Source organism: Cinclus cinclus, chromosome 14 (assembly GCF_963662255.1).
Source record: "Cinclus cinclus chromosome 14, bCinCin1.1, whole genome shotgun sequence".
Classification (NCBI taxonomy): Eukaryota; Metazoa; Chordata; class Aves; order Passeriformes; family Cinclidae; genus Cinclus; species Cinclus cinclus.
The window spans coordinates 5,633,212-5,660,821 of record NC_085059.1 but is presented as its reverse complement, the minus strand read 5'-3'; the positions used below and the strand labels follow the sequence as shown (position 1 = coordinate 5,660,821).

The 27,610-nt window shown below is 41.0% G+C and overlaps 1 protein-coding gene across 11 annotated transcripts in view; it reads left to right on the top strand.

Moving 5' to 3' along the window:
• Positions 1 to 27,610, top strand: part of ANKHD1 (ankyrin repeat and KH domain containing 1) — a 101,076-nt gene that overhangs the window by 40,298 nt on the left and 33,168 nt on the right. For 10 of the 11 annotated variants that reach the window (XM_062502321.1, XM_062502320.1, XM_062502318.1 and 7 more), the window contains exons 7-15: positions 744 to 838; positions 3,464 to 3,701; positions 3,870 to 4,061; positions 5,516 to 5,625; positions 14,028 to 14,115; positions 14,726 to 14,853; positions 15,014 to 15,157; positions 15,816 to 15,918; positions 24,329 to 25,072. In XM_062502321.1, the coding sequence (XP_062358305.1) occupies positions 744 to 838; positions 3,464 to 3,701; positions 3,870 to 4,061; positions 5,516 to 5,625; positions 14,028 to 14,115; positions 14,726 to 14,853; positions 15,014 to 15,157; positions 15,816 to 15,918; positions 24,329 to 25,072 (1,842 nt within the window). Of the gene's footprint in view, positions 1 to 743; positions 839 to 3,463; positions 3,702 to 3,869; positions 4,062 to 5,515; positions 5,626 to 10,327; positions 10,391 to 14,027; positions 14,116 to 14,725; positions 14,854 to 15,013; positions 15,158 to 15,815; positions 15,919 to 24,328; positions 25,073 to 27,610 lie in introns of all 11 variants that reach the window. The other variant, XM_062502322.1, reaches the window with a different exon arrangement.

The window sequence follows — 27,610 nt, the reverse complement described above, 5'->3', positions numbered from 1 at the left end:
TGGAGGGTCATTCTTGTTTCTTTTGACCCAGGACCTAACTGAGTCATGGAATGTAGAACCTTGAATGACAGAGATGCCCTTTATTATCTTTGACAAGATGGTTGATTGTTTTCTTGTCAGTTTATGTAAGACTAGCTCTTCCCTCAGAGAAGAATGCTCATCAGGAGGCTAAAAACTTAGAAGGGGCAATTTCTAAAATGACAGAAGCTGTGATAAAATTTAAATCAAGTTTCAGTAAAGCTCAGTAGAAGCTTTAAAAAATAATGTCAGATGATACGATACGATGTGTGTATCTTAGTTCTCAGAAATATGTCTGTGAGTGCTATTAAAATGCTGAAAGTTAAGTTCAGATCTGCATGGACCCATCCCTAAAAGATAATCCCCCCAGTTGTATGTTGCCTTGGAACTCTTATATGATCTGTCACTGTACAGTTCTATAGGGAATAAGCACAGTTTTGTAGCTTGAAGTCACAAGGAAAGGTTCTTGTGTAAACTTGAATTAGACAGGTCTGTCTCCATCTCACAGCTGAGTAGTGTCTTTGGGAAAGGCTTTCTGAAGGCTGCTGACTCATTTGCATTGGTATTTTTTAAAGAGTACTTTAAAAAGCCATGTTTACCCATTGTAACTTGTAAAGATTCTAATAGCAAACTGTGAAAATCTGAATGATTTCATTTAGTGTATTGTCTGTACTAAAAGTTGATGATGTGGAATGCTTATTTGTTTTGATCTGTTTCATTTGAAGGCCATTTAGATATGGTTCGTTTTTTGCTTGAAGCTGGAGCTGATCAAGAGCACAAAACAGATGAGATGCACACAGCGCTGATGGAGGCCTGCATGGTAAATCCCTTTGTTTGTACTGCTCCCTCCTCGGGGAGAGAGGAATGCAAGAGGTGATAAAATAGAGTGAGCCTTGGGTAACAAGCTGTTTGGGGCTGCAAGTGAATGTGTGTGTTGTTACTGTAAAAAAGTGCTTAGTGTAGCTCCCACCAGCTCCTCAGTCTAGCTGCTCACAAAGAAACAATACCCTAATTTTTGGGGGGTGATGCGTTGTTTTAAATGCTCCCTGTGTGAAGTTTAGGGGTGACTTATCTGCAGTGCAGTGACGTAGTACAAGTCACTAGTTTGGGGTTTTATTCTGGGGTCATTTTTAGTGAGTTTTCCACATTTGTTTTTATAAATAAGGTCTTTCCATGTGTCGTGGAATGAGCCTTCCAGAAGTGCACTGAGCTGGATGATTCATGCATTACAATTGTCTGTTCATCACTGCCAGAAGTGTTTTGCATGGAGAGGTGACTTGCTCTCTTCTAAGTTTCTATAAATGAGGTTGTGAGGTTTTTCTTTTGACCAACCATTTTATTATGAAAAATATTGTAGTCTTTAGTTCTCTAGCAACTGTCCGCATAATTTCAATGCAGTCACTGAGGGAAAACTTCCCTATCTAAGAGCATCATCTTAATAAAGAGCGTGCTGTTGTGTCAAAGCTTGTCTACAACCATTTTTGTACAGATCTTGGATGACCTTTTCTCTCTTCTCCAAGCTGGGGAACTTCTTTGAAGAAAGAGCAGGGACCTTGTTTCTATCGGAAGCACAGCAAAAAGAGAGAAACTGAATTTTCTTCCAGTAACCTATAATCCTTGGAAGATAGCTGCAGTGTTCTTCCAGGCTGCTGAGAGCTGGAGGATCAAGTGTTCTTTCAGTGCAGTTGTGAGGTGATGATGCAAGCGACCAAGGTCAGGTTGTAACATGGGGAGCTGTGTCCAAGTCTTCCCCTAGTGAGCTGGTAATTGTATCCTTGAATAGCCTTCCCTGAAGGAGAGCCTGGTGCCAATAAGCAATTCAGAAGGACAGTGAATGCATGCGGTCATCTAAAGGAGATTGCAGCACAACTGCAGGCTAAAGGTTAATTAGCCCCACTGTTCTGTTTAGGTTGGGGGGTTTTTTGGGGTTTTCTTGTTTGTTGTTTTTTTGGTTGGTTGGTTGTTTTTTTTAAGTTTCCTGGTGAAACAATCCAAGGACTGGTTTAATCTGGAGGCTGTGAAGCACCTCACTTAGGGGAGAAGAGTTGTGAGGTTTGCCTGCATGTTTTCAGCTCTTCACCTAGTTTCAGACTGGGTGTTCTGATGTTACAGAGTGTGTATTGACATTTGAAAGCAGCAGAAAGGAAGATGAGTCTCTGAAGTCCCAACTCCATAACAAGGAATTTGTTTCTTGTTATCATTGGGCTGCACCCTTGCACAAGGGAGCTGTTCCACCAAATTGTTGTGACTGTTCCCAGCCTTCATCTCCTTCCTAAGGAATGCAGCAGGTACAGGTTGCTGAGATGTCTGGTCTCTGATCACCAGTTCTTTTGTAAGTGCTTCAGAGTTCCTTTTGGTCGGGACAGTGCCACACTTAGGGTAATGCCTCTAATGAGGTGGCTGTTGGCTTCTGGCCAGCCCTCTGAGAACAACAGCCTGTGTTTAATGGGCACCCCTGATTGCTGTCCATCTCAGGTTACCTATGACCTGCTTCATGGGCAGCTTAAGCTTTCCCCTTTTGCCCATGTTGTGGCTCTCTACCAGCTACACCTTAGGTGAAATGTAGCTTTTAGGTACTTGGTTTGTTTCAAGTAACTGAGAAGTTTAAAAATACTTTCTTGAGAAGCAGACAGATACATCTATGTGCTTTGGTTGATAAGGACTCAGACTGCTCTGGCAGTCCTAATTCTCTTATTCTATGGCTTCACCCTGAGGCATTTTTCAGTCACCTTTAAGAGTTTTTCCAAGTCTTCTCTCCTCCTGTTATCTGCCTTATTGTTACCCACTTCAGTTTCTCTGCAGGTATCTTTCCCAGGGTCTAGAAGTTGCCAACTGGGGCCTTTCTTGGTTTTTTTATCTGTAGAAGTCATGAATCAACTGCTACAAAGAAAAAGAAATTTTTTTTTCTGATGCTTGTTTGGCAGTTTAGTCATGGAGTGGGTTTATTACTTCTGGCATTTGTTTGCTATCTCTAGTATTTTGTGTCCCAAAGATCATGCTGAATAATTAAGTCTTGTGCCATAATTCTTTTTCCCTCAAGAAATAGAAACACCAACATATATCTAACTCTTTTTCTCCTCATGCATTTAAACATGACTTAGATGCAGGTGGAAAGCTAAATGTTGGTTAGGTCCAAGTTTTAGATGCAGGTGGAAAGCTAAATGTTGGTTAGGTCCAAGTTTTAGATGCAGGTAGAAACCTAAATGTTGGCTACATCCAAGTATTAGATGCAGGTGGAAACCTGAATGTTGGTCAGGTCCAAGTATTAGATGGAGGTGGAAACATAAATGTTGGTTTGGACCAAGTATTACCATAACTGTCATAATTAAACCACGATAAGTAAAAAGGCCCTGTCTTTGTAGGATCATTTTCAGGCCTAGGGTGACAGTGGTTGCAAGTACAGCATCAAGTTGTGTCTGACTGCTGGGTTGCCCTTTGCTTGCAGGATGGCCACGTGGAGGTGGCACGGCTGCTGTTGGACAGCGGTGCCCAGGTGAACATGCCCGCGGATTCCTTCGAATCCCCGCTCACCCTGGCTGCTTGTGGCGGGCACGTGGAGCTGGCAGCGCTTCTGATCGAACGAGGAGCCAACCTGGAGGAGGTTAATGATGAAGGCTACACACCTCTGATGGAAGCTGCCCGGGAAGGCCACGAAGAGATGGTGGCCTTGCTGCTGGCACAAGGTGAGATCCCGTGGCGATGGCGCGCTCAGAAGGACGCGGCGTGATCCGTGGCTGACAGGTGTCCTGTGCAGATTGCTCTGCTGTACCCACAGAGCAGAGCTGAATGATGAGCATTCACCTGCCCAGCCAGCGTGTGGCCAGGTCAGTAATGGCTGTTTTGTTTCCCAGGGGCAAATATTAACGCACAGACAGAGGAAACACAGGAAACAGCCCTGACCCTGGCGTGCTGTGGAGGCTTCTCTGAAGTCGCTGACTTCCTTATTAAGGCAGGAGCTGATATAGAGCTTGGTTGCTCAACACCTTTGATGGAAGCTGCTCAAGAAGGTCATCTTGAACTGGTGAAATACTTGCTGGCAGCAGGTATGTGTTCAGAGCAAGTGATTATGCCCACAGATACCATGGACTTGATGAGTTCTGTGTGATTTGGAAGATGCCTGGGCTTTTGATAGTAACAGTGTTGTAACAAGAAACAACATCCTGAGATAACTTAGCAAGAAGGAATAAGCATATGTTGCACCTCAGTATTGTTTGATATTGTTAACAGAGAAAAGTGCCTCCTGGAGCTGGTGATCCTGCTCCAATATCTAGAAAGCATCCACATTCATTAGAAAGATTGTTTCCAGCTAGCTACATCTAGGACAAAATTTTAATACAGATAATGCTTGGTTTTGCTTGCTACTCCAGCTTTGACTAAGCCTGGTTATCTGCATTCAGTCTCCCTGAATAACCAGTTCTTTAGGAATGGTGTGCTGGGAAGTAATGTGCAAGACAGATTCTGGAATGGGCTGAATTTCTGTGATGAATGAGCTTTACTGCTACATTACACAGTAGTAAAAATTAAATCTTGCTAGAGTTTGGGGTAAAATGATGCTTTGATGTTCATCATTCATTTTATAAAGTTGGTAGGATCTGAAGTGTTCTGCTTAAAATGATAAAGAAGAAGGAGCTGTATTTGGGGTATCTTCCTTGTTGTGGAAGGTGATTTATTTGTATGCTCTTTTCTAAGAATAAGCATAGAATTGGCTGGATTTGTAATTTTAGAAAGTAAAGCTCCCTGCTCATCGAGGGACAGTAACAACTGTGCCACTTGGTGCAGTGACACCAGCATGTGACACCTGTCACCAGCTCCCTTGGAACGCTCACTGCCTGCACTTCACTGCTGATAGTGTAGAAAGTTGATTAAGGAGCCTTGTTTTGGCATCAGGGAGTCTCTAATTATACCTCACACCTTATAAATAAGAACATGGCTAATCACACTGGCATTTCTTTTTTTAAGGATAATGTGTTACATATAAAGAGCCATAGGTAGTTTTCATAGAGCTGGTGGATATGAAGCTAGACAAAATTATTTCAACAAAATGGTTTTAAAGCAAAGGACTTTAAAGAGCAGGAAAGAAGGGAAATTTGTGGAAGTGTATGGGTTTGTTGTATTAATATTAATTCAGTGGTGTGCATTTTCTCTGGTTTCCCTTGGCATACAGCTTCAGGTCAAATGGACAATCTGCAAAACTGTCTGGGTTCCCTTTTACTTAATGTAACAACTGAAATCTTTGCTGTAGAGGGACTGTAGCAGTAAGTGAGCATGCAGGTTTAACTGCTTAGACTGTCAGTCATGCTTTTTCCAAGCCTTGGCTTACCCCCTCTCCTTGGAGTATTTTCACTATGAGAGCAATTTTTGCCATGAGAGCGATGCCCTTGGACTGTGGAGGCTGTTGGTCAGTAGGATACAGCTGTTATCAGAGATTTTCATGTTTATCTGATGTGAAATCCTTGATAAAGACATATCCAATATGCAAACAATGTTGTGTTTGTAGGAGCTAATGTTCATGCCACGACAGCAACGGGAGATACAGCTTTGACCTACGCCTGTGAAAATGGACACACAGATGTGGCAGATGTGTTGCTTCAGGCTGGTGCTGATCTGGTAAGGCTTCTGCTGCATCTTGAAGGAAAAATGCTTTGGTCTTTGGCACCAAAAGGCAAAACCTGTGTGCTTAGAAAACAGAGTGATGAGCTTAGGGATAGAGATTGGTATATGGCTCTGAAAAGAAGCATGAAAGAAGCTTTTATTAAAGCCTGCATATTCTGTTTGGTCTACAAAATAAGAGTTATGGGTAATCTGCTCTGAATTTAAAATGTTTTAGCATTAGGAACTCCTGCTTCTCTATGTCAGTATTGGTCTCTGATCACTGTTAGTGTCTTAACTTATGCAACTACTGTGCAAAAACCCACAAACAAAGCAGTGTCTCTTAAATGATCAGCATAATTTGATCTTTTTTCTTTCTTCTGACTCTTGGGTTTAGCACATTGCTTTCCCCATATTTATTTTCTGTAATGTAAACTAAGTTGTTTACATAATTGTCTTCTCTTATTATGTAGCAGGAAAACCAAAACTGCCTCTTCACCAGCTACAGGGATATAACATTTGACCTGTAATTAGTAAAATCAATTGATATTCTGGTCTTCCACAAATGTTTAGGAGCCTTATGTCAAACAAGGCTCAAGCAGGAAAGATTTTTCTTTTGGTTGCCTAGGAGGAGTATTCCCCTTTTTTTCCCCCCCCCTACATACTCACTGCTCTGTGTTTTATTTTGCTTGAGGGGTAGGTTGGGGTTTTGGTTGGATATTCAGAAATTTTTGTTCCTTTAAAAATCAAGAATGCCAGAAAAATTTATCATTGAACCTGATAAATCAGCATGCTAATGAAGTTACTTAAACTTCAGTCATTAATGAAGTTTATTTTATTTTTTTTTTATTTAGAAAGATAAATAAACTAATGCTGTAATTGGGAATATTTCCACTCTTCTTTGAGACTTTATTTTCTTAAGGGCTTACTAATTCTTCTGCAGTAATGTCAGTAATGTTCTGCTTAATTTTTTCTTATCAGGGAGGGACTTTATATTATTTGGGGGGGTTATGGGATTTTTGGCATGCCTACTGCACTTAGCTCAATTCAGTGTTGGTTACCAAACATTAACTAACCACTCTAGTAGAGGCATAATAGGTGTTGGGGGGGTTTATTGGATATTTTTTAAAAAAATTGAAATACTTGGTTATATAAAGGTAAAACCTATGGTCTATCTCATAGCAGGGAGGAAAGCCTGACATAAAAAAAAGGTATAAATAATTGCTGTGCATAAACTTTAGAACGTGCAAGAGTTGCTGCTTAAATGTCAGTGCAAATTTTTGGGGTTGTGTCATTTTCCCCCCTCCCATCAGTGAGGTGAGCAGTGCTTGTGGCCATCAGCATCAGCTTCTCAGTTTTGCAGAGACTGAAGAAGAGACTATATCTCTGTCCTTTCTAAAGTAAAGCTTTATTTCACTGCATTTTCTTGTACTGCCATGCAAGTGTGGAACAGGCAAAAGAAAACAGACTAAGGAAGCAAAGAAAGATTGCTTTGAAAGGAAGACCTGCAATGTAAATCTGCCAGTTTTGAATTCTGATTGTAAGTTAATTGGGAAGTACCTGCAGAGGGGTAGTGATGCTGATAGCAGGTGCCTCTGGTTTGAAGCAGCTTCTGCTCAAACTCTTGTGTTGCTTTGATTTATTGGAAGTTGGAAGGTGTTTCAAATGGATTTGTTACATTTGTCATGGGCTGAGGGAGGGCTCTGAAGGCTGTTACCTTACTGCTAGAAAAAGCTTCTTTGGCAGTACCTTGGTTCTAGATTTCAATTTTCATTCAAATGAGTTTAGATGATTCCTTTAAGTTGTCCCAGGAAGTCAGGAATTGAATGAAGATCTGGATTTAGTAATTTAGCTGGTCTGTCTACATTTGTCCAGTTAATTTTGCTTTACTGCTGGTGTTCAAACCCAGCAAAAGAAAGTACATCTCTTACTGCTTTTCTTTCCTTCCTTTTTCATCCTCTGGCTTCCCTCTTTCCTGGGATTGCTTGCACTGATGCTTCATTGTTTTCCAGAAACTTTCATTTTCCCTGAGGTTTCATTCAGAGTCACTGAGGAGCTGGACATGCAGTATCTTTTCCTGTTGGAAAGCAGTTCTTTTTGAGGAAGGTACTGGTTATGTCCTAAACAGTAAAATCAAGCAGGAGCAGCCAGGAAGGTGCCTGGGTCCATGGCAGGGATGCTGGATGGAATGGTCTTGTAAAGTTCTGTACAACTCAGACCATTGTGTGATTGTTTCATGAAAAGTGGTTCTAGCCCCTTAGAGTTTTGTCTGAAGTGGGAGTAACCATTGCCACCGTGTCTCAGCACAACCTGGTGTTGTTCTGGCAAGTGAAAACAGGAATTGCTGCTTCTCAGGGACTGATCCTCTGGCCTGGATATCAAATATGGCATTCAGTTCAGGAACCAGTGAAAATCTTGAGAGCTCTGTTACATTCATTAAGCAATGTGGCTTTGTAAACACGAGAGAACTTAAAAAAAATTATGGCTGGGATGAAGTTTCTTCAGTTTGTGGTTACTTTCTCCTTCAAGCTCTGCAGTGACAAGTAGTACTAGAAATGAGCAGTGGCAGAGTGTTCATCTGTGCTGGAGAGCTGCTCAATCCTCTGTGGTACTTCGATGGATTTGTCTCCTTGTGACTAATTGTTCATGAAGTCTGGTGTGCTAGAAATACTTCTGTGCTTTTCTGATGCCCTTCTTTAAGGGATCTTTTCCATGCCCTTACAAAGTTAGCCTGTCAAAACCTGTAGCAAAACTAGCTGGCAGGCCTGCACCTTTTCTTGTTAATGTATGCATTTTGAAATCAGCTCACTTTTGCCAAGTGTATGAATGACTGAATCTGAGGCACATCTGAAGCCTTCAGCCTGTGATCCCATCTGTGCCATAGTTGCATTCTAGTTCTCCCATCCCTTTCAGGAATAGGGACTTCCAGGGTCTCAGCTTGAGCTCCTACCACTGGATCGAATGTAAATTTTACTTGTTTGCAACCTTTATGGGGACAGAACAGCTAGTTTGGATTTGTGATCTATGTGAGTAAAAGTTTGGAGATTGGAATTCTGAAATGTGAATTTCTAAAAGAATTTTTTGAAAGCAGAAATATGGTTTAGTAACTTAAGCAAAAAATATCCAGCATTTCAGTAATACATCTATTTATCAGCATGGCAAGGATTGTTTAATTCCAAAGGTGAAAGGATAATTTTTCCTATAAGATTTCTTTTTTTTTTTTCCTCCTCTTTCTTCTTTGTGTCTTTCCCAGCAGTTACCTTCATCTCAAGGGTTGTCTAAGGTGAGACGTGGGAGGTACATAAATGTTCCCACAGGAACCAGGTTAAGGACTGTAAATCTCACAATGAGTATTGGAGCTATTTAATGAGAGGTGATATCCTGCTTCTAAGCTGATTACCTTTCAATAAACTAAAAGGACCTTTTTTGGATGCCTGTTCCCTCTTGATGTAGAATCACATCTGGATTAAAGGAGATTCTGGTGTCCCTTTTGAAGGCAGTGCTGCTCTTGACAAGGTGGTTGTATCTCTGTGTGTTTCAATGTAGATGCAAACAAAAAAGACATGTTCTTTTTTGGGACACTGAGACCATCTCAGCTTTTTTCTGCTGGGAAATACAGAAAAGAGTTTTAAATTGGATTTTTTTTTTTTTTTTAACCTGGACCCTCTTGCTGTAGATGAGGCTGTGCTACATGGGAGCTGATCTAGTGATGGAGTTTACCTTTCTCCTACAAGATACATGGGAGCTTTTATGCAGAAAATAAGTGATGGAAAGAGGCCATGAGGACAGCTTCATCCTTGTATTTTTCTCATTTTACACTGTCAGGGTCTCCCCAAAAGTCTTCAGTACTTGTTAAGATCCCACATCTTGCTTTGCTTAGCAGACTAAAACTGGCTACCTGGCATCCACATACTTCTAATTGCAAAAATTAGAATTTTTAATTTGCAATAATTCTGATTGCAAAAAAACCCTAAACATGCATGCCCAAGTATCTCTTAAATCTTCTCCTATGACACAATGCTTTTACAGACATGTTTCTGTCATGGCAGGGATCATTGTTTTGCCTTCAGGTGATAGCATCCTTTACACTAACATGGCTCCTAAATTGAAAACTCACTTTCCTTGATGTGTGTGACAGACTGTGGGTTTATGCATTGTGTATGAGGCATGATTTAAAAAACTACAAAAGCAGCCAGTCTCCTTGGATTTGGATTCAGCAACTCTGGAGGTTGCTGTGTTGCTGTTACAGTGAGGAATCCAAGGTGTGTTATGTTTTTCCTTACTGGATTTTGAACCTTCAGGGGAAGGTTAGGGATTTCTGACTTTTTTAGACTTGGTCCTTAGTCTTGTGTAGATAAAGCATGGTAGGACAAGTGAAGCTCATTTCAACACTTGCTGGCTGTTGCAGTCTCTGGATAATGCAAAGTACAATGAAATTCTTTGTTTTGCCATTAATGAACAAAAATCCATCTAGTCTGTAACAAAGATGCTGTGTCTGATCTTTGTGCTCTCTTTATGGATCTGAATGGCTCATGGTAGGAGTCTGAACTCATGAGAGCTTTATTGCTTGGTCTTGCCATTGTTCTTGCTTGCTTCATGCCAGCAAACCAGTTTTCAGCTGGTGGATCTCATCCAATTTAGGTTCACATTCCAGGTCTTCATGACCAGGAACATTTGTTTGTAGAGCAGGAGCTGTGAGTTGTTCTTTTTCCTTCTGCAGGACGAGCAGAAGGAGAACTTTAGGAAGACAGTTTTGGAGGGCACAGAGCTGGGCAGGCACCAGGTGGGGTTGGCCTTTGATGCTTGTAAGGTGCCTTGTAAGGAGACATGCTAAGGACAAGCATGGCTTCAAGGTATCTCAGTCTCTTCAAAGATCACTTCTCAGTCTCTTCAAAGATCACAAGACTCACTGTGCAGACTAGATGGGGCATTCTTGTTCTGTATTTTCCCTTCTTTTGGGTTTTCTAAAACTGGTTTTAAAATATAATATCCCAGCCTTCCCAAATGCAGCATGTTATCTCATTGTTAGCAGCCCTCATAAATCTGTTTCCTCTAAGATCTTCTACTTTTAGGTGTTTACTTTAAACTAGAGGCCTAGTTGAGTTTTCAGGAAGGTTATTTGGGACAGGTAGGTTGGTGGCTGCTGGAATAGGAGTTCAGTCTTGAAAATCAGCAAAGTATTAGGGGCTGTGGGGTTTTTTTGCATCAGAAGCTTTCTTGAGGTAATTTTGTTCAGAATAATATTTAGATTTCTTTTAAGTATTCACTGTTGTCATCAATGAGGGAGGCTTGTTAAAGAACTGAAAAGTTGGAGCTTTACTTTGAAATTTTACTTTGAGATTTTCTTCCTGAAGGTTTAAATAACATAGAACATTGGGGGGAAAAAAATTAAAAACTATCCTAGTGATTAATATAACCATGAACGTTTGTGAACCAAAAAGAATTGTATGTGGGGAAAGCCTTTATGTAGCTGATCTTGAAATTGCCTAAACCAGAGAACTCAAAAGGAAGAATTAAAAAATACCAATGATAGTTGTAAGATGCTCCTGATGACTGTTTCTGCGGTGCTTTTGGAAGTACTGATTATTGATTTGTCTAGAAAGGAGATAATTATTGCTGACTGGAATCTCATCTTGAGTCCCAGTGGAAAAGGTGCAGACAGTGTAAACTCCCCCTGATTTGGGTAACACTCTCACTTTCCTCTCCCTTCTTGTCTGTTACCCAAACCCACAGAAAATTCTTCTCAGGTGTTCTTTCTATCCCAGCTGAATTAGCAAGAGAATACATCACCCAGGGGTTTAGTGAATGGCTTTTCAAATTGTGATTTTACTAATTACCACATTCCTCAGGGCTGGAGCAGTGACAAGAGATGGGATGCTGTGGTGAGCCCTACAGTGCAGAGAGGCAGGGGATTGTGTTTGGAGACAATTTACTGGGTTTAGATATTAGAAAATAAACACTGATGTGCACTTCATAGAAATAAAAGGGAAAAGCACATTGGGAAGGTAATGAGGATGCTTTGGGACAACTTTTATTTTCTCTGTCCTGATTTTGATTACCTAATGCAGCTGAAAAAGAGGTAGATACAGATAGGTATAATCTTCAAAATGTATTCTTTTTCTAGGTAAAAAGACAGGATGTGAGGAGACAAAGGTACTGCACTGTCTCAGCTTTTTATTTTGGCTTGTCCTAGAAATCTTCCCATAAACCTGATGCTGTTTGATAGCCATTATTAGGGCTATAGAGAGTGATGAAGTCAGAATTAATTTAATCTTAAAATAAAACATGCATTTTCTATCTTCCAATGTGAAAAATACCATCAAAATGCCATAAGTTTTGAAGATCTACAGCAGGTGGGCACCCAAATGGTTTGGTTTGGTTTGGCTGGACTGATGGTGTGCATGGTGCTGCAAGAACTGGAAGTGTGTAGTAGCTGAGGATGGAGTTCTGCCTGCCTGAGGAAGTGACAGTTGGTTAAACCGGGCAGAATCACTGCATTGCATTTAAATGAGGAAACCTCCTGGCATCCTGTTTGAGACTTCCAACAGTGAGATCTGTTAGGAAGCCTGAATGTTGCAAATAATTATTCCTTACTGCCAGTTATCTGCTACACCTCAGTGCAGTATAGGATGCTTTTCACTACCTTGAATATAGTTAAGGTGACCTAAAATAAATTTTGTATCTTGCCATCTTTACATCAGTAAGAATTTAGAACTGTGTGCGAAATAGTTTAGCAGCAGTGTCCAGATCCTGCTCAGAGCAGAGTGGTGGTCAGGAATTTTTTACATCCACAGCTGCTTTGGGAGTTTTGTGCTGGAGGAACCAGGGGTTTGCTGTGCTTCAGGTACACAGCAGCTTCTGGCTTTTTAGGATCTCTTGGCAGTGGCTGAGGAAGGAAAAACTATGCCAAATACCAGAGTAAGCATCAGGACTCAAGGGCACGCCACTAATTCTTACAATCATAGGGCCACATGTTAACATAATTAGCTTTACATGTCCTGCAAATGTTTCTGCCATGCAGAAGCAGGTATTTATTGACATCTAAGCAGTCATTGCCCTGCAAGAAGAATCTAGTAAATAAAAAAAACCAAAGTGACTTCAGTAGTAAGTCTGTAAGGCTTGCTGTCTGCTTGTGTGCTGTACTACTGAGTAAGCAAAGAAGTCAGAGCTCTAATGTGGGATTGAGCTGTGTATTAAAGCAGTGGTGCACAGTCACAGAGAGCTGTTGTGAGGGCTGAGGAGCAGAGCAGGAGAGGCAGTGTAACCTCTTACAGTGAAGGATGCCTTGGATTGGGGGCCAGTCTCCAACAGAAGATCCAGTCAAGAGGTTTCTTCTGCAAACGTATGAACAAAATCTAACTTAACATGCAGCTTGCAATTGAAACAAGCCATATGTCAAAGGACATATGCAGAGTTTTCAGGAATACAGAAACTATGAAGGAAGGAATTGAGTTGTTCTGTCAAATCTCTTCTTGTCTGAGTGTATTTGTAAGTAGCCATGTCATCCACTGTCAGTACTAAATGTTAGCTTGCACTGTCAGGTATACATGCAATTACTAAATAAAGAGAATTTACAGCTTGGCTTCCCAGGTATTTGATTAAAAACCACTTATTCTTAGTCTGTTATTGATCAGACTGAATGGTATTGAAATAGGATAATACTGAATATAAAGAGCACATACAAACAGTCCCAGGAAGATGATGTTCTCTTCCTCTTGTTCTGATGTCATTGCTCAGCATTCTTTGTGGTATTGATCATGTCTACATAGCAGGCACATTGTCTAGTTCTGTAACTGCTCTAATACGCTTGTATTCAACCACATCTTTCCAGTATTGAGAAACTTTTTAAAATAGAAAGAAAATTGTTCTTGACGCTCGTTCCCTTTTTGTTGGTATCATCCTTTTCTCAGCTTTCTGCTGTATTCTCCAATCCTCTTAGAGACTTCTTGTGACCTGCAGTGATTTGTCTCGTTTTTATTTCTGATCCTCTTCAGTATGTTTTATAAATGTTGTGTGCACCCAAGGTACTGTTGCAGTTTTGAGGTCCTGCAGCACATGGCACCTGTCTGAACTTCCTAATACTGGGTGACATTTGTGTTACACCTTCCACCCTTTCTGAGGAGGAAGCAAGGTCTTATTGTTCTCAAGTATGTTATGCATTTGAACACTAAAATAAAAAGGGGGTTGTAAGTATGAAAGCTTCTTGGTGTGATACTGGTACGGATGTAGTCCTAATCCTTTTTAACAGTGTGATTGGGTATTTTAGGTAACATGAAAATTGACACCGGTCAGTTTTTTACAGGCTGCTTGTGAGACAGATCCACTCAGATGGGTAATTCTGGTCCCATCGCAAGATACTTCAGAAGATGAAATAATGGTACAATTTTTGCCCATTTATACATCTGTTATTTCTTCTCTAGGAGCACGAATCTGAAGGTGGGAGAACCCCACTAATGAAGGCTGCACGAGCTGGTCACTTATGCACCGTGCAATTTCTTATTAGCAAAGGTAAATGCTAGTTTGCATAACCAATTAAAAAGCTTAAAATGCCACCTTACAATGCCACATGTTTGTGATCCATCTTCAAAATTATTCTTGTTATATGCATTACAAGCATTTATCAAACTCTTAAGGGTCTTTTGAGTTTCATGTAGTTCATGATAGAATGAATTACAAAATATTTTGTTAGTTACTTTTCCTATTCTGTTGTATAGATTAAATTTGAAGTACAGCAGATATTTTCAGTTTCTTGAAAAAAGCACTTCCTCCTTCAGGAAAGCACATCAAGTACTGTCTGAAACAGTAGCAACTGCACCACAGTGATGCTGTTCAGAGTGAACATTTGGAATTGTGCTTCTTACACCATGTGTTTCCTCACTTAACACTTACAAGCCCACTGTTGCTGTTGCAACTGCCTTGTCTTTACAAGGTGAGGAGGAGGATGTGTAGAAGCCAATCAGTTAGTCAAAATCCCTTTTGCTCTTTCCCTAGAAGTGTGTAGGATGTAATTAGATTACAAGAGTAAAGTTTGTCTCTGTTCCACAAAATACTGTACTTGTTGATACTTTCTTCTAGAAAGAATTTCTTTGTGTTTAATTCTAAGCTCATCTCTTACTAGGTGCCAATGTGAACAGGGCTACAGCCAACAATGATCACACAGTGGTGTCCCTGGCCTGTGCTGGAGGTCACCTGGCCGTGGTTGAGCTTCTCCTGGCTCACGGGGCAGATCCTACTCATCGGCTCAAGGTATTCACTTGCAGCTGTCTTGCTTCATAGGTTCTGAAAGAACCACATGGCTGATTTATGAAACAGTAAATTTAAGTCATAGAATTGCATCTTACATGGGGATGCTACTCTGGGGAGTGAAACTCATCTTCTGGCTTTTGTTTCCAAAATCTCACTTCAGGATGGCTCAACAATGCTCATTGAAGCTGCCAAGGGAGGACACACAAATGTTGTTTCTTACTTGCTGGATTACCCAAACAATGTTCTGTCGGTTCCTGCAGCAGACTTGTCCCAGCTCACACCTCCATCTCAGGATCAGTCTCAGGTAAGGAGTAAGGAGGTTTGTTTTTTTTTAAAACAGCACCATCCATCAGTGTTGGGAAGAAACACTTGCATAGTATTTAATTTCAAAATGAACGTAGACAGTGGAAGAAATGTTAAAAGCCCTGCACACATGAGAATGATAAGAGTGAGAGAATTGGTTGGTGCTGCCTGCAGAGACCTGACGAACACATGAGCTTTGTTCCTTTTTCTGCCCCCTGGACAGGATAGACCCAAATCTGGGATTTCAAAAGGATGTTGTTTTCTTTCCTGCATTTGCTTGGTATTTTGGTTCAGCAGTTCTAAAGCCTTGTGGTAGTACCCCTCACATGGTGTTAGGGATTCTGTATGTTATAGAAAAGAAAATATATTCTGAAAATTCAGAATTCTGCAGTCTGAAGAGGCAGCTCCAGGGGAGTTAGCTGATCCAGAAGCATAAAGGAATAAACAGTTTTCCAGCCAACACAGCCTGGGCTCTTGCACAGAGTAGCATATTGTCCCCAGTAAAAAAGCAAGGGTCATATGAAGAGGTAGCATAGAATACACAGCTGGGAAGAGTGAACAGGAGTATGCTGTAGTTCTGTACCTTTGTGTTAACCCTGAAGATCTGTCCTGCCAGAAGGTGTTTTGACCTGAGCGTGTGTCTGTGCCTTTGATTCAAGGTTCCCCGTGTCCCGGTGCATACGCTCGCTATGGTTGTACCTCCCCAGGAGCCTGACAGGACCCCTCAAGAGAACTCCCCACCTCTCTTGGGAGTGGTGAAAGGTCAGTATGTAGCCACTCAGAGAATGTATGTGGTTTGGAAATGGATAGAATGGGGACCATTTTATTAGAGCTCATGCATAGTGTAGTCAATTCCATCAGTTCTTGAACACTTCTAATGAAGTATAAATTAAAACTATTTTATATAGTTCATAGTTTTTTTCCTTATTTTCTTGCGTTCTACAGTATAGCAACACTGGTTGTTCTAACCTTATTGTGCTTATTCTAATTTATTAGAATTATGCTTATTCCATTTTCTTGTGGAATAAAATGCTTGTGGTGCAGACAGATAAAAACATTCATGTACTCTAGGTGTGGTGTTCACTTTTGAATATTGTACATAGGTCTTCTAGAATAGTTGCATCTATTATCAATGAACTTGATGCACCAACTTTTTTCTGTTCCATCAGTAGCAATGCAGACATGTTGGCACTATAAAATACCAGTGCAGATCTACTTACAGGAGAGTTTTTGTTGTATTAGTAATAGTTCTCTTGCAAGTAATTGTAACATCAGTTTTTTGCTTTGAACGTGGTCAAACTGATTGGTTAAAACTCCTTGCAGTTAATAAATTGCAATGAGGGAGTTTGTTTCCAGCTATGGATTCTGTAACAAAATGTTCCTATCTGCTAAGTCAGCTCAGAAAGAAAAGCAGATTCTCATGTGCGAAGTTACAAACTGCAGCTTCTAATCATCTACAGTTTTGGATGGCATCTTAAGCATTACAGTATCCAAAGCTCTGTTATCTAGATCTGCTTAAATCCTTTGTTTGAGGAAGCACCGAGCACTTCCAGAGCAAACAAACAAACATAAACCCCTTAGGGGCACAAATAAAGAGAGAAAAGCATCGTGTACCTGCTGGTGTCTGAATGTGCAGCTGTGCCCCTCTCCATGCATATGCCATGTGTGTGACCTCTCAGATGCACTTGCTGTCTCAATTTCCTAGGATGTGCAACGCTTGATATTTTGGATTTCAGAAAAAATGAATACCAAACAGATGAAAAGAATATACAACTTCTGGTTCAAATAACCCACCAAAAAGCTATATATTGGCACGTGTGCCCTTCCAGTTCAATGCCTGTTAGCACTGCAGAGTGGGAGTGTTCTGGGAGCACGTTTTGTGGTGCATGGGAATCAGTAAGGGATTAGTTGATGCTGAGTCAGAAGACTGAAGTTAAAAGCTAAAAGTTTCATTTTATTTAACCCAGTTATGAAAAGCAAATAGTTGACTGTAGTTTAGCAAACAGCTCTCATTACAAACACCTTATTGCCAATGTCAGCACATGCTTAGGTGTGTTTTTTGCAGTACTGTGATGTTGGGACTGGCACAGGGAGATCTCATTGTTCACAGGGTTCAGGACACGCTTCATGCGTGTCAGCAAAATTCATCTGTGCTGCGTTGCAGGAGATGCAGCAATCCCAAATGTGTCATCAGGCTGATGAAGCATTCCCAAAAACTCTGTGCAAAGCTCTTGTGTCTCTCAGATCTTTAGGGGGGAAATGGTAATTTTTGTGCTAAATGCTGTGTGCTCATTGCAGTGCAGAGTTGGTGTGCTGTGCTGAACTGCCATTTGTGAGTTGTTACACACATGTGGCTTTAATTCACCAGATTTTCATCACTAAACTTCTTGGCAGAGGAGGGGCAAAAGAAGGGGTGAGTTGAGGTGTTCATTATTTGAGGCAGGAGAGCAGTCAGGTACTTGCATAACAAAATTGTTTATCTGGGGCAGAACAATTACCTGCCTTCAATTAGAAGTAGCCCTTGAGATTTTGTATAAACTGTGAACTACTGGGAGGTAGGAGAGCAGTACCTTGCCTCCTTAACCTTAGCACAGTAAGATTTTTTAATGGACCTGTGTGAGTTTTGCAATAGTGACACTTTGTTTCCTGAAGACTTCTTGGCAAGTCAAATGGAAAATTTGAACACATTTAAGTGTTCCTGTTACAATTCAGATATGACATGAGGTTTTACAAGAGGAATTTATGGTCTACTTTTGAATTTTATTATCATTATTATTCTTCAGTGAAGCATGGAAGAACATGGGATCATTACCATTTGAATAATTACTTTGGCAAAGGATTTCATTTCAGTGTTTAGCAATTGAAAAGAGAAACATTTCAGAGGTAACAGTGGATCTAGAGAGGCTCAGATAAAGGTGACACACCAAGACTGTAACTTGGAAAGAACTAAAGAAAAATCAGGTGAAAAAAGGAGCAGAAATAGTTATGGGATTGATCGGACCTCAGCTCCTACTTGCTTAGGAAGGATTGTTCTCAGTGCATTCCATTTAGCACGTGTCTGTTGTGTCCATGTTAGAGAAATCCCATTTCAGCTCTTTTTCCTTCCATGGGGAGAAGCAGGAGATCCCTTCCTTGGTGGATTCTGCCCTTGCTGAACAGGAGCAGGATTGCTCAGCAGCAGCAGCTCAGCACAAAAAGCTTTTTAGGTACAAAACCCAGGTGTGCTGTTTGCACAGGCCCAAGGGTCTGTCCACTGCAGGGCTGTGCTGCAGCTCCACATGGCCCTGCACCTGCTTCCCTGGGAGAGGGGCTTGGAGTCCAGCCCAGGGAGCAGTCCAAAGGAATGCTGCTGGATTTCTTCAGGAAACCAGCTGTTGATACTCCCCTCTACTTTGTAAATGCAAGTGGATGGTTCCTGGAGAGCCTTGTGCAGTGTGCAGGGCTGGAGCACAGAGCACGCTCTAGATCCTCATCAAATATGCTGGGATGCTCAGGGAGCCTGGAGAAGGCAGCAGGGTTGTTTTCTTAGTCAAAATATTGTTACCAACATCAGCTGATTTTAAAAGTGTCAGAATTCAAAATAGTCTGGTTTTGGAGAATGAGGTATCAGGTTTTCAGTTAATTTTTTTCCAGATTTGTTTCACTTCATACTTACTCTGAAATTGTGTTTACAAATGAACTAATTGGCCTAAAGTGAGTACTTAAAACCTGTCAACATGCTGTCATTAGACTTTTCTAGTGTCCTTTTTAAGTGGGCAATAACTTGTAGTAGTTCTCATTTGGGGTGCAGGTTTTTTTTTAGAATTGCACAAGACCAAACAGACTTATTCAGGTGAAAGCTGCCCACATTTGCCTTTGGTCCCTGTAAAGGAGACCAGAGTTCCCCTAAAGTTGAGTGGTACTTTTGGAATCTCTAAGCTTTCTCAGATATTCAATATATGGTATTTCCTGGATCCCCATGCTAAATCTAACATTCTGATGGTGTGGAGAAGGGGAAGAAAAACAAACTCTGTGTGACTTTCAATAGATACAAATTCAATAAATATTTTTTATTCTGATACCTGACTTCTATGCATAATACTGAATTATATATCCCAGCAGATATCTCATGCTTTGTGTGATTTAATAAAAATAGGGGCCAAGTTAACAGTAAAACTAGGAAGTTACATTACTTCCATGGAGGTAAAAACATTAGTAAGGCAAATTGACACTCCTGCTTTTCCAGCTTTTGCATTCTGATTTTTACCAGATTTTTCTACTGCACAGTCCCAGCTGCCTGTTCATTTTTTAAAGTGTTTCAACATCTTCTGATCAACTCTTGCCATTTCCTGCTGGAAACTTCCTGCCTGGGTCAGCAACTAGCCCAGGTATCTGGGATGAGTTCCCAAGGGAGATTTCACCATCCATTCACACTTCCTGACTTCTGAACTTTACTAATACTTTCTTTGTAAAGACTTTTTTCTGCAAATCCTCAGCAGTGCAGGCGCAGGATTTGACACCCAGACACATGTAGGTCCCCAGGAGCACAAATGTGTAACAATCTTTTCATGGTGGTTTGTGAAATTCTGCTCCTTTGAAGCTTCAGTTGCCTGCTTGCCACCAACTAATTCAATTACATCTTAGCAATTTTCCAGTTATATACCATGAAACCACCAGAGGAAACCTGAGAAGAAGACTTAAGATTGGAAAGAAACTGAAATTTTTGAATGGCTGAAAATGGAGTTCAGCTTGGCTTGGTTTCAGCTGTGTAGCCATTGTCTGTTGGATAGCATTGCACCTATTCCCTGCAGTTTTCCATAGAAACAGCTGCAGGAGTGATAAAGACTGGCAAAATGACTCCATGGTTCCAGGAGGGGTACTGTGAACATACTCAAACTCATCATTCAGCCTTCTAGCAATTAACCTCTTCTTTATAAAGAATTCAGAATGTATGGAAAACCATGTAGCACATGAATTTGCTTGGGAAATGTAGGCTTATTTTTTTCCCAAATTAGCAAGATTATGTAATATTGTACTTTGCATTTGTGTGTGTATGGACAAACTGATAGTTTCTCCAGATCCATAGAGATGAGTTTCTTACTGATACAAATAATAGTTAAACACAGAATTTTGATGCAAATTCAGTATTGAATTAATTTTGTTCATGTTGATGAGGCTGGTGAGTTTTAATTGCAGGCTGCAAATTGAACTCTCAGCTTTTGAGTGAAATCAGATTTACGAAAAGAAACCTCAAGTGCAAGAGCAACGGACAAGCAATTCTGTAACAGAGCACACAAATGACATGGTGATTCACACAATTTCATGTAACAGGGTCTCCAGCAGAGAGGATGTATTTGAATATACAAATGTGTGTCACACAACTGACTTTTTCTTACTGTCATTTTTTTTATGCTGGAAAAAAAATCTTTTGGGCTTTACTATTTGGATTTCAATCCACCTTTTTTTTTTTTTTCCATTTGACAATGACAATAGAAATTAAGGAGCTGTTAACAGATCTCAGAGTTTTGTCTAATAAAGTATAATACAACTGAAAGGCATATAAATTAGTTCTTTCCTGGGACAAGTGACATCCTATGGATTATGAATCAGGAGCTAGAAGAGCAACTTCCTTGAGAATCATCACTGCTCGTGTGGAAATATGGTATCAGATTTGTTTGTTGGCAGCAAGTGTATAAATACTGAATGTGTTCTAAGAAAAATTAAATTAGAGGAGCTCAATTGCTTGAGAAAGCCACCTGAGGACTACAGAACCGAAGGGTATTTTTCCAGTTTCCTGCTCACATTGTTTAGGGACTTGAAAATGTTATTTGCAGCCAGAAGCATTAAAACCTGTTGATGGTGTCCTCTCTGCATGTTACTGGCTGCTCAAGAGAGCAGGAATGATGCCTGGGAGAGGCTCTTTGGGGTGAGTGGGCTGCTGCAACTCAGGTCTGAGGGAGATGATCTTAAGTGTATGGGAAAATACAGGAAATTTCCATCAGAAACACCTGCCACTTCCTGGAGAGAATTGGATGGGAAGCTGTGTTTGGGCAGAGTAGGGCTTATCCTGAGTTATAAATGTTGGTCACAAGCCTGGCTGAAGATCTGTGCATGCTCTGCAGAGATTGTGGTGAAGGCTAAGTTGGACAGGGTAGGGACCAGAACTTGTGGGAATGTGGAAATGCAAATAAAAGAGTAATTGGTGATGCTGTTCACAAAATAATTGGGGAATCAGTCCCTTCTTTACTCTGTGGCTTTCCTAGCATGCTCAGAACCACTCTGGGTTTGCTGATCAATTTTTTTCCTATAATCATGGTATTGGATGGCAGGTGGCATCTGTGTAGCAACATCTGGATTTCTGTCATCTTCAGTCTAAATAACTTATTTTCATATTAAACAAGTCTTCTAAAAGTGATGAAAATAGTTGCTTTAGAGGCCAGATTGTCAGCTTAATGTTGCTAGGTGGAATCTGGTAGTAGGTTGATTGTGTAGATGACTGATGCTGCCCCCAAAAGAGAAATGTACAAAATAAGCTTAAAAAAAAAAAAAGGTCATATGATTATGATCTGGCCCGTGATTGGATTCTTAAGTCTTACTGTATTTGCATTATTTCAAAAGTGAAAGTGTTAAGTTTGTTTTCATAATTATGTACTAAAATGGGCACAGTATTTTTCAGGATATTGTAGTATAGAGATTTGGATAAACCAGGAAATGCTACTTTTTAGTACATCAAATATTTGCATATTCAAAGCTACCAAGAGTGTAGCTTCTCCCCCTCTGCTTTTACCTGACTGTTTTGGTGATCATGTCAGGTTTAGCAGATCTTTCTTCCTACCCCTTGTCCTCTCCCACTATCTCCAGTTGCGGGTTGCAGCTGTTTCCTGGCATAGAAAGGGTGATCTGGAACCTGAAAAGTGGCCCTGCTATCTAATTAGCAGCTGATTAATGTAAATTTCTGTACCTTTTCTGGAACTTGAGAGCCCAGCTGGTCTCCTAACTCCTTTCTGCAGAAACTGTCCCACCTTTCTGTGATGATTCCTGGTTGGAGCTGCTGTCTGAGCCCAGCCTGGCTCCTCAGCCCAGCCCAGTTCTCGAGGTGGGGTTGTGCTCCTGGAAAATCTTTCCCATCATAGGCTTGTTTTCTCCCCAGCTCAGGTTTAACTGAGAGGGACAACATTGGTACTTTATTACTTGGGAGGCTCTTTGAACAGCAGCTTTTCTTTCCTAGAGTGATAGAAGGTGTCCAGAGCTGCTGGCTTGTGGGAGTGCCTTGTGTGAGGATGGGAATGAAGGACACAGGAACCTTAGGGGTGACATTAAGCAGAGCTGAAGGCAGGGTTCGTTTGCACTTTGGTTTCTATAGCAATGGAGCACAGCTTAGTTTCAAAACAACGATATAGACAAACCTTTCAGAGATTTTTTTGGTGAGTGCAAATGTATTTCTCAGAGTGGTCTCAAAAATCTGTAAATTACACTTGTTAAAATTAAAGGATAACCCCTGAGTGCACAACAAAGCCAAAGAGGCCACGGGTTAGAGCGGGCTCAAGCTAAAGAGCCCCCAAGCAGCACGGAGCCAGGGATTGCTGAACTTCCCCAAATTCCTCATTGTCTGCTGAGAAATTGGCTGGGGACTCAGTTATGGCTCAGAGGCAAAGTAACAGCAGTGGTGGGAGAGGTGCTCAGCTGGAACTACTGACCTGCACAGAGTATGGAGCTGCAGGAGGAGCATCCTGAAGGGTGGCTCTGGGATGCTGGGCTGTTTCCTGGGATTAGCAGAATTCTTCTTGTTTCTCATACAATTAGATATGGTTTGCTTTTCCAGGACTTTGCTGAAGGTGTGCAGTAGAGAGTTGGTCCAGTTCTATTTTCGTATTTGTCCTCTCTCTTTATAAGAGAAAAAAATCTCACTTTTGTTTGGTTTGCAGTTAGTTCCTCCAAAAAAGATTAGTTTCAAAGTGAGGTATATGTGACTCTTGTTTTGACAGCAATGCAAACTGAAGTTGTTTGTGAATTAGTGTACTGGTGAAGGATGGCCAAAGAGAAAAATAAAACTGTGTTTCAGGAAACTTAATCCTTCCAGGGCTGGAGACTGATCCATGGCTTTGTTCTTGCATCCAGACTTTCACTTAACTGTGTAATATTTAGATAACTTTATTAAACCATGGCTCAAACTATGCATCATTTTAGTTCCCCTTTTAATGATTAATTATGCGAGTGTGCTTTCTAAAACTTCAAGTTTTCTTTCCTTTTTTTTTTTCTTAAAGCTTTATATATCAGTGTTTGGGTAAAGCAAATGAGTATTAGTGCAGAAAATTATTTAATCAGGCTAAAACCTTTCACAATTTTAATTAAAGTTCTGGAGTAATAGTCAAAATTTCAGCACTTAATAGATTCCTTTCAATAAGATGTGACTAGAGTTTCCCAGATGTAGCTTTTTGGGAAAGCAGCCGTGGGTTGCTTGAGGGCAGTCAGGAATTGGGGCAAGTCTACCCAGGTTTGGTGGGCCTTTGGTGAAGGTTATTTTTAGAGTCTTTATAATGAACAGAATTGTTCATTTGTTACTGGAAGGGGAAGTGAGCAAGTTGTTAGTTAGGTCCCAGAATTTTTAAAAAGGTGCTAAAACTTCACACTCCACTTGAAAGCACTAAGTTTGCAGATGCAGGATTCTGCTTGTAATGTGAAGGTGAATGCTACAATGTTTGGAGAAATCCTAATTCTCAAAGTATCATCTTACTGTCAGGTTAGTCTGCTCTCAACCCTAAAGTCTTTCTGCTCCTAGCCTTGCTGTTGGAAGTCAGCCTCTGGAAAATACTCTTACTTTAAGGTCTGCACAGAAGAACTTTGGGAACTCAGTAAATCATGTAAATTGCCTTGCTGTTCTTGCTGATTCCCCTTCCTGAGTGCATTGTCATGTATGTCAGAAATTGTCAAGGTTCCTTGTAAGATTAAAATAGCTGTTCTCAACGGGATATGAGGATCAAATACTGAAAATTCCATCTATCTGCTTTGTCCTTTCTTGTCTTAACATGGAGTGTAGGGTTTACCTTTCTGTGCTTTGACAGATGTGCAGTGTTAGTTGTAAAGATTTTTTTCATTTTATTTTTTTTTAATTATTATTATTTTTGGTGGGTGAGAGGGGAGGTTTGGGGTATCTTCAGCATGGCATTTTTTCAAACATTTTTCATGTGCTTAGGTGCATCCAAGCAGAAGTCAAGTTCCCTGCAGGTAGCAGATAAGGACCTACTGCCACCTTTTCACCCATACCAGCCTTTGGAATGCATAGTAGAAGAGACTGAAGGCAAGCTGAATGAACTTGGACAGAGAATTAGTGCTATTGAAAAAGCACAACTTAAATCATTGGAATTAATTCAAGGTGAACCTTTAAATAAAGATAAGATTGAAGAACTTAAAAAGAACAGAGAAGAACAAGTACAGAAGAAGAAGAAAATATTGAAGGAGCTGCAGAAGGTGGAAAGGCAGTTGCAGATGAAAACCCAACAGCAGTTTACCAAAGAATATTTGGAGACCAAAGGTCAGACAGACACACCACCTGCCCTGCAGCAGCAGTGCTCACATACAGGGGTCTTCCCAGAAGTGGAAGCTGATAAGGGTCTGCCAGAGGATAACTTTTCAGGGTTACCTCAGGTTGACACAATCTTGTCTAAAGATGATGAGCAACACCAGTCTCCACCAGCTGCTGAACAAATAGAGTTTGTCCCTATCCAGCCTTTGCCAGCACCGCAATGTAATTTTTCTGGTAACTTAGGTTATAATGGGACAGAGTCTCTTGAACTTCAGAAAGCATTAGGGAATCAGCAGAATGTAGGACAGCAGCAGCAAATTGCTGGGCAGGGGCTCTTAGTTCAAGAACCAGACGGATTAATGGTTGCCACTCCAGCACAGACGCTTACCGACACTCTTGATGACCTAATAGCAGGTGGGTTAAGAAATATACCTATTTTTGCATTAATTTGTGTGCTCAGTTTCCCTCTCTTTCCTTCCCTCCAAATACGTCTTGGGGTTTTCCAGTTTGGGAATAGTTGCTTAAGAATAAAGTTCCTGATTAGTGCTATTAATCCTAACAGTGACTTCCAATTCTAACATGATACTTTTAAATATCTTTTTTTCCAAAGTGCAAAACTTCCTGTACTGGACATCTGTTTTAGCCCCTTTGGCCTCATCTTTTTCTGTGCTTCTTTAAAAAGCCTCATCACAAGTTATTAGTAGTGCCCATTAGGAAACCCAAAAGCATGACAGATTTATATCTTCTGTAGAATTTTCTGTGCAGGCTTATCAGCGACTTTCTTCAGTGTGGTAGCCATCTCTAGAAAGAGCCAAATTGTTGTCACTTTTATGGGCAAACACGTCCCTCTCCTTGCTGCTGGAGCTTAAGCACAGCCTGGAATCCATGCACAACCTCTCCGTTCTGTGATGGCTTGTGTTTGCAGAATCCCTGCTAAACCCCAGGTGTTGTACAGGAATATCTGCTGGTTAGATGTCCCACATGGCAAAAACATGTCCTATTAGCTGGATGAAAAGCAAAAACCCCAACATCCTTCCACGTGTTGGTGTGAAGAGGAATGGGAATGCCCACACGTGGGGTTGTGTGAGTCCCCTTGTGCAGAAACAGGGATCACTTTGGGTCACTTCATTTCGTGGACTTGACTAGGATTGAGGTTTGCTGCTGGAGGTATGTAGGATATAGCCAGTATTGTTTGGTCTGTAGTTTTTTTTTTATTATTCAGTGTTTTTTGACTTTTCTTTGTACCTTGTGCCTGTATATCTGCCCATTATTTTCCTGTCTGTCTCCCCTGCCCCTCCCATTTCGTAGTCACTGCCGTGTCCTCTGATGCCAAGGCTTGTAGAAGTGTGCAGTGAGATCTTTGGGCAGCCATTCCTGAGAGCCTTTGGAACGGTAATCGCATCAAGCTCATGCAAGTCAAGACTACTTGTGACTTTGCAACCTCCCCTGGAACCCAGAGTTGGTGGAGTAGTGGAGTGGTTGTACCAGCTCCTGTCCTCTCCTTGCTGTAATTCCAGTTGTTTTATAGAGCATCAGTTTTATCCTCTCCTTGCTGTAATTCCAGTTGTTTTATAGAGCATCAGTTTTAGTTCCCCCTGTTCTGGCATGACGAGCCTCCCTCCCTGTTCTGTGGTGCTCTTCAGAATACTCAGCCAACATTAAAACACTCTCAATTTTTATTACTCAAAATTTTAGTACTGGAGTGTATAAGGAGGAAAATTTGAATGGGTAACAGAAAACATAATCAGCAGGGGATTAGTCTTTGGAGTAGTTGCTGTTGCTGAGAGTTGAACGAGTCTGGCACAAGGCCATGGAGCCTGTACCCTCTCGTGGTCAGCAGCTCATTCTACAGCCACAGACTCAGTGTCCCCACGGTGAAAAGTGCTGCAGTCCAGCTGAGTGTGAGAACTGTGCTGTGGGAAACAAGATTGCAATAGACATTGTTGACTAGACATTGGTCTGCTTTGTGAAAACAGCTACTGGTTTTGCTAAGTAATTAAAGACATTTTTTGGTAAGACATGAGATTTACTTATTTCAAAAATCACTACAAATAGCACCTTCTTCTGCGTTAGAAGTGACATTTACAGAAATGCAACTTGAGGAGTCTTTAGCTATTGAGTTCCAGAGGCTTCTGCAGGAATGTATTGACGTTGCTTTATTGAAATATATTTTCTTCTCTGAAGTTCATAAGTTTCTTTCACTTCCTTCCCCTACAAAAAAAAATTGTCAGAAGATAGGTATCTTTCCCACTTTGTAAATCCAGACTGTGTAAAAGTGGCCTCCATGTAAATTATAATCCTACCATATCTCAGATTTATAGCCATGTAAAAGCAAACTATACATTTATCTACTTATATTCTGAACTCTTTGATCCATATCTAAAATGCACTTTTCCCACAAACTTACCCATCAGTTCTTAATTTTATAGAGAACTTTTGAGCAATAAAAACTGTTACACGATCTGTTTTTACATGCCCACTACAGATGCCAGGAAAAACGGTTCAGGAACTTGTGCCTGGTGCATGGGAAGCTTGGGTTTTAGGGAGCTTGTGTCCCACACTCAGGATGTCATTGAAGGCTCCCCTTGATCCCACAGCTGGAGCTGCAGTGATGTTAGTGAGTGACTCTGGGTTTAGAAGAGGTATGAGCATTTTTATTCCTTCTGAGTATTTCAGTTTGGGTGGGGACTGCTTCAGAAGAACAGAAATTATTTTTCCCTCTGCCCTGAAATAGCTTTTAGTATTGCTCTTAGCAGTGGTGATTTCCAGAGGAGACCACAGGGATGCTCCAAGGGCTGGAGCCCCTCTGCTCTGGAGCCAGGCTGGGGAAGCTGGGGGTGTTCACCTGGAGAAGAGAAGGCTCAGGGGAGACCTCAGAGCCCCTTCCAGTGCCTAAAGGGGCTCCAGGAGAGCTGGAGAGGGACTGGGGATAAGGGTCTGGAGGGGCAGGAC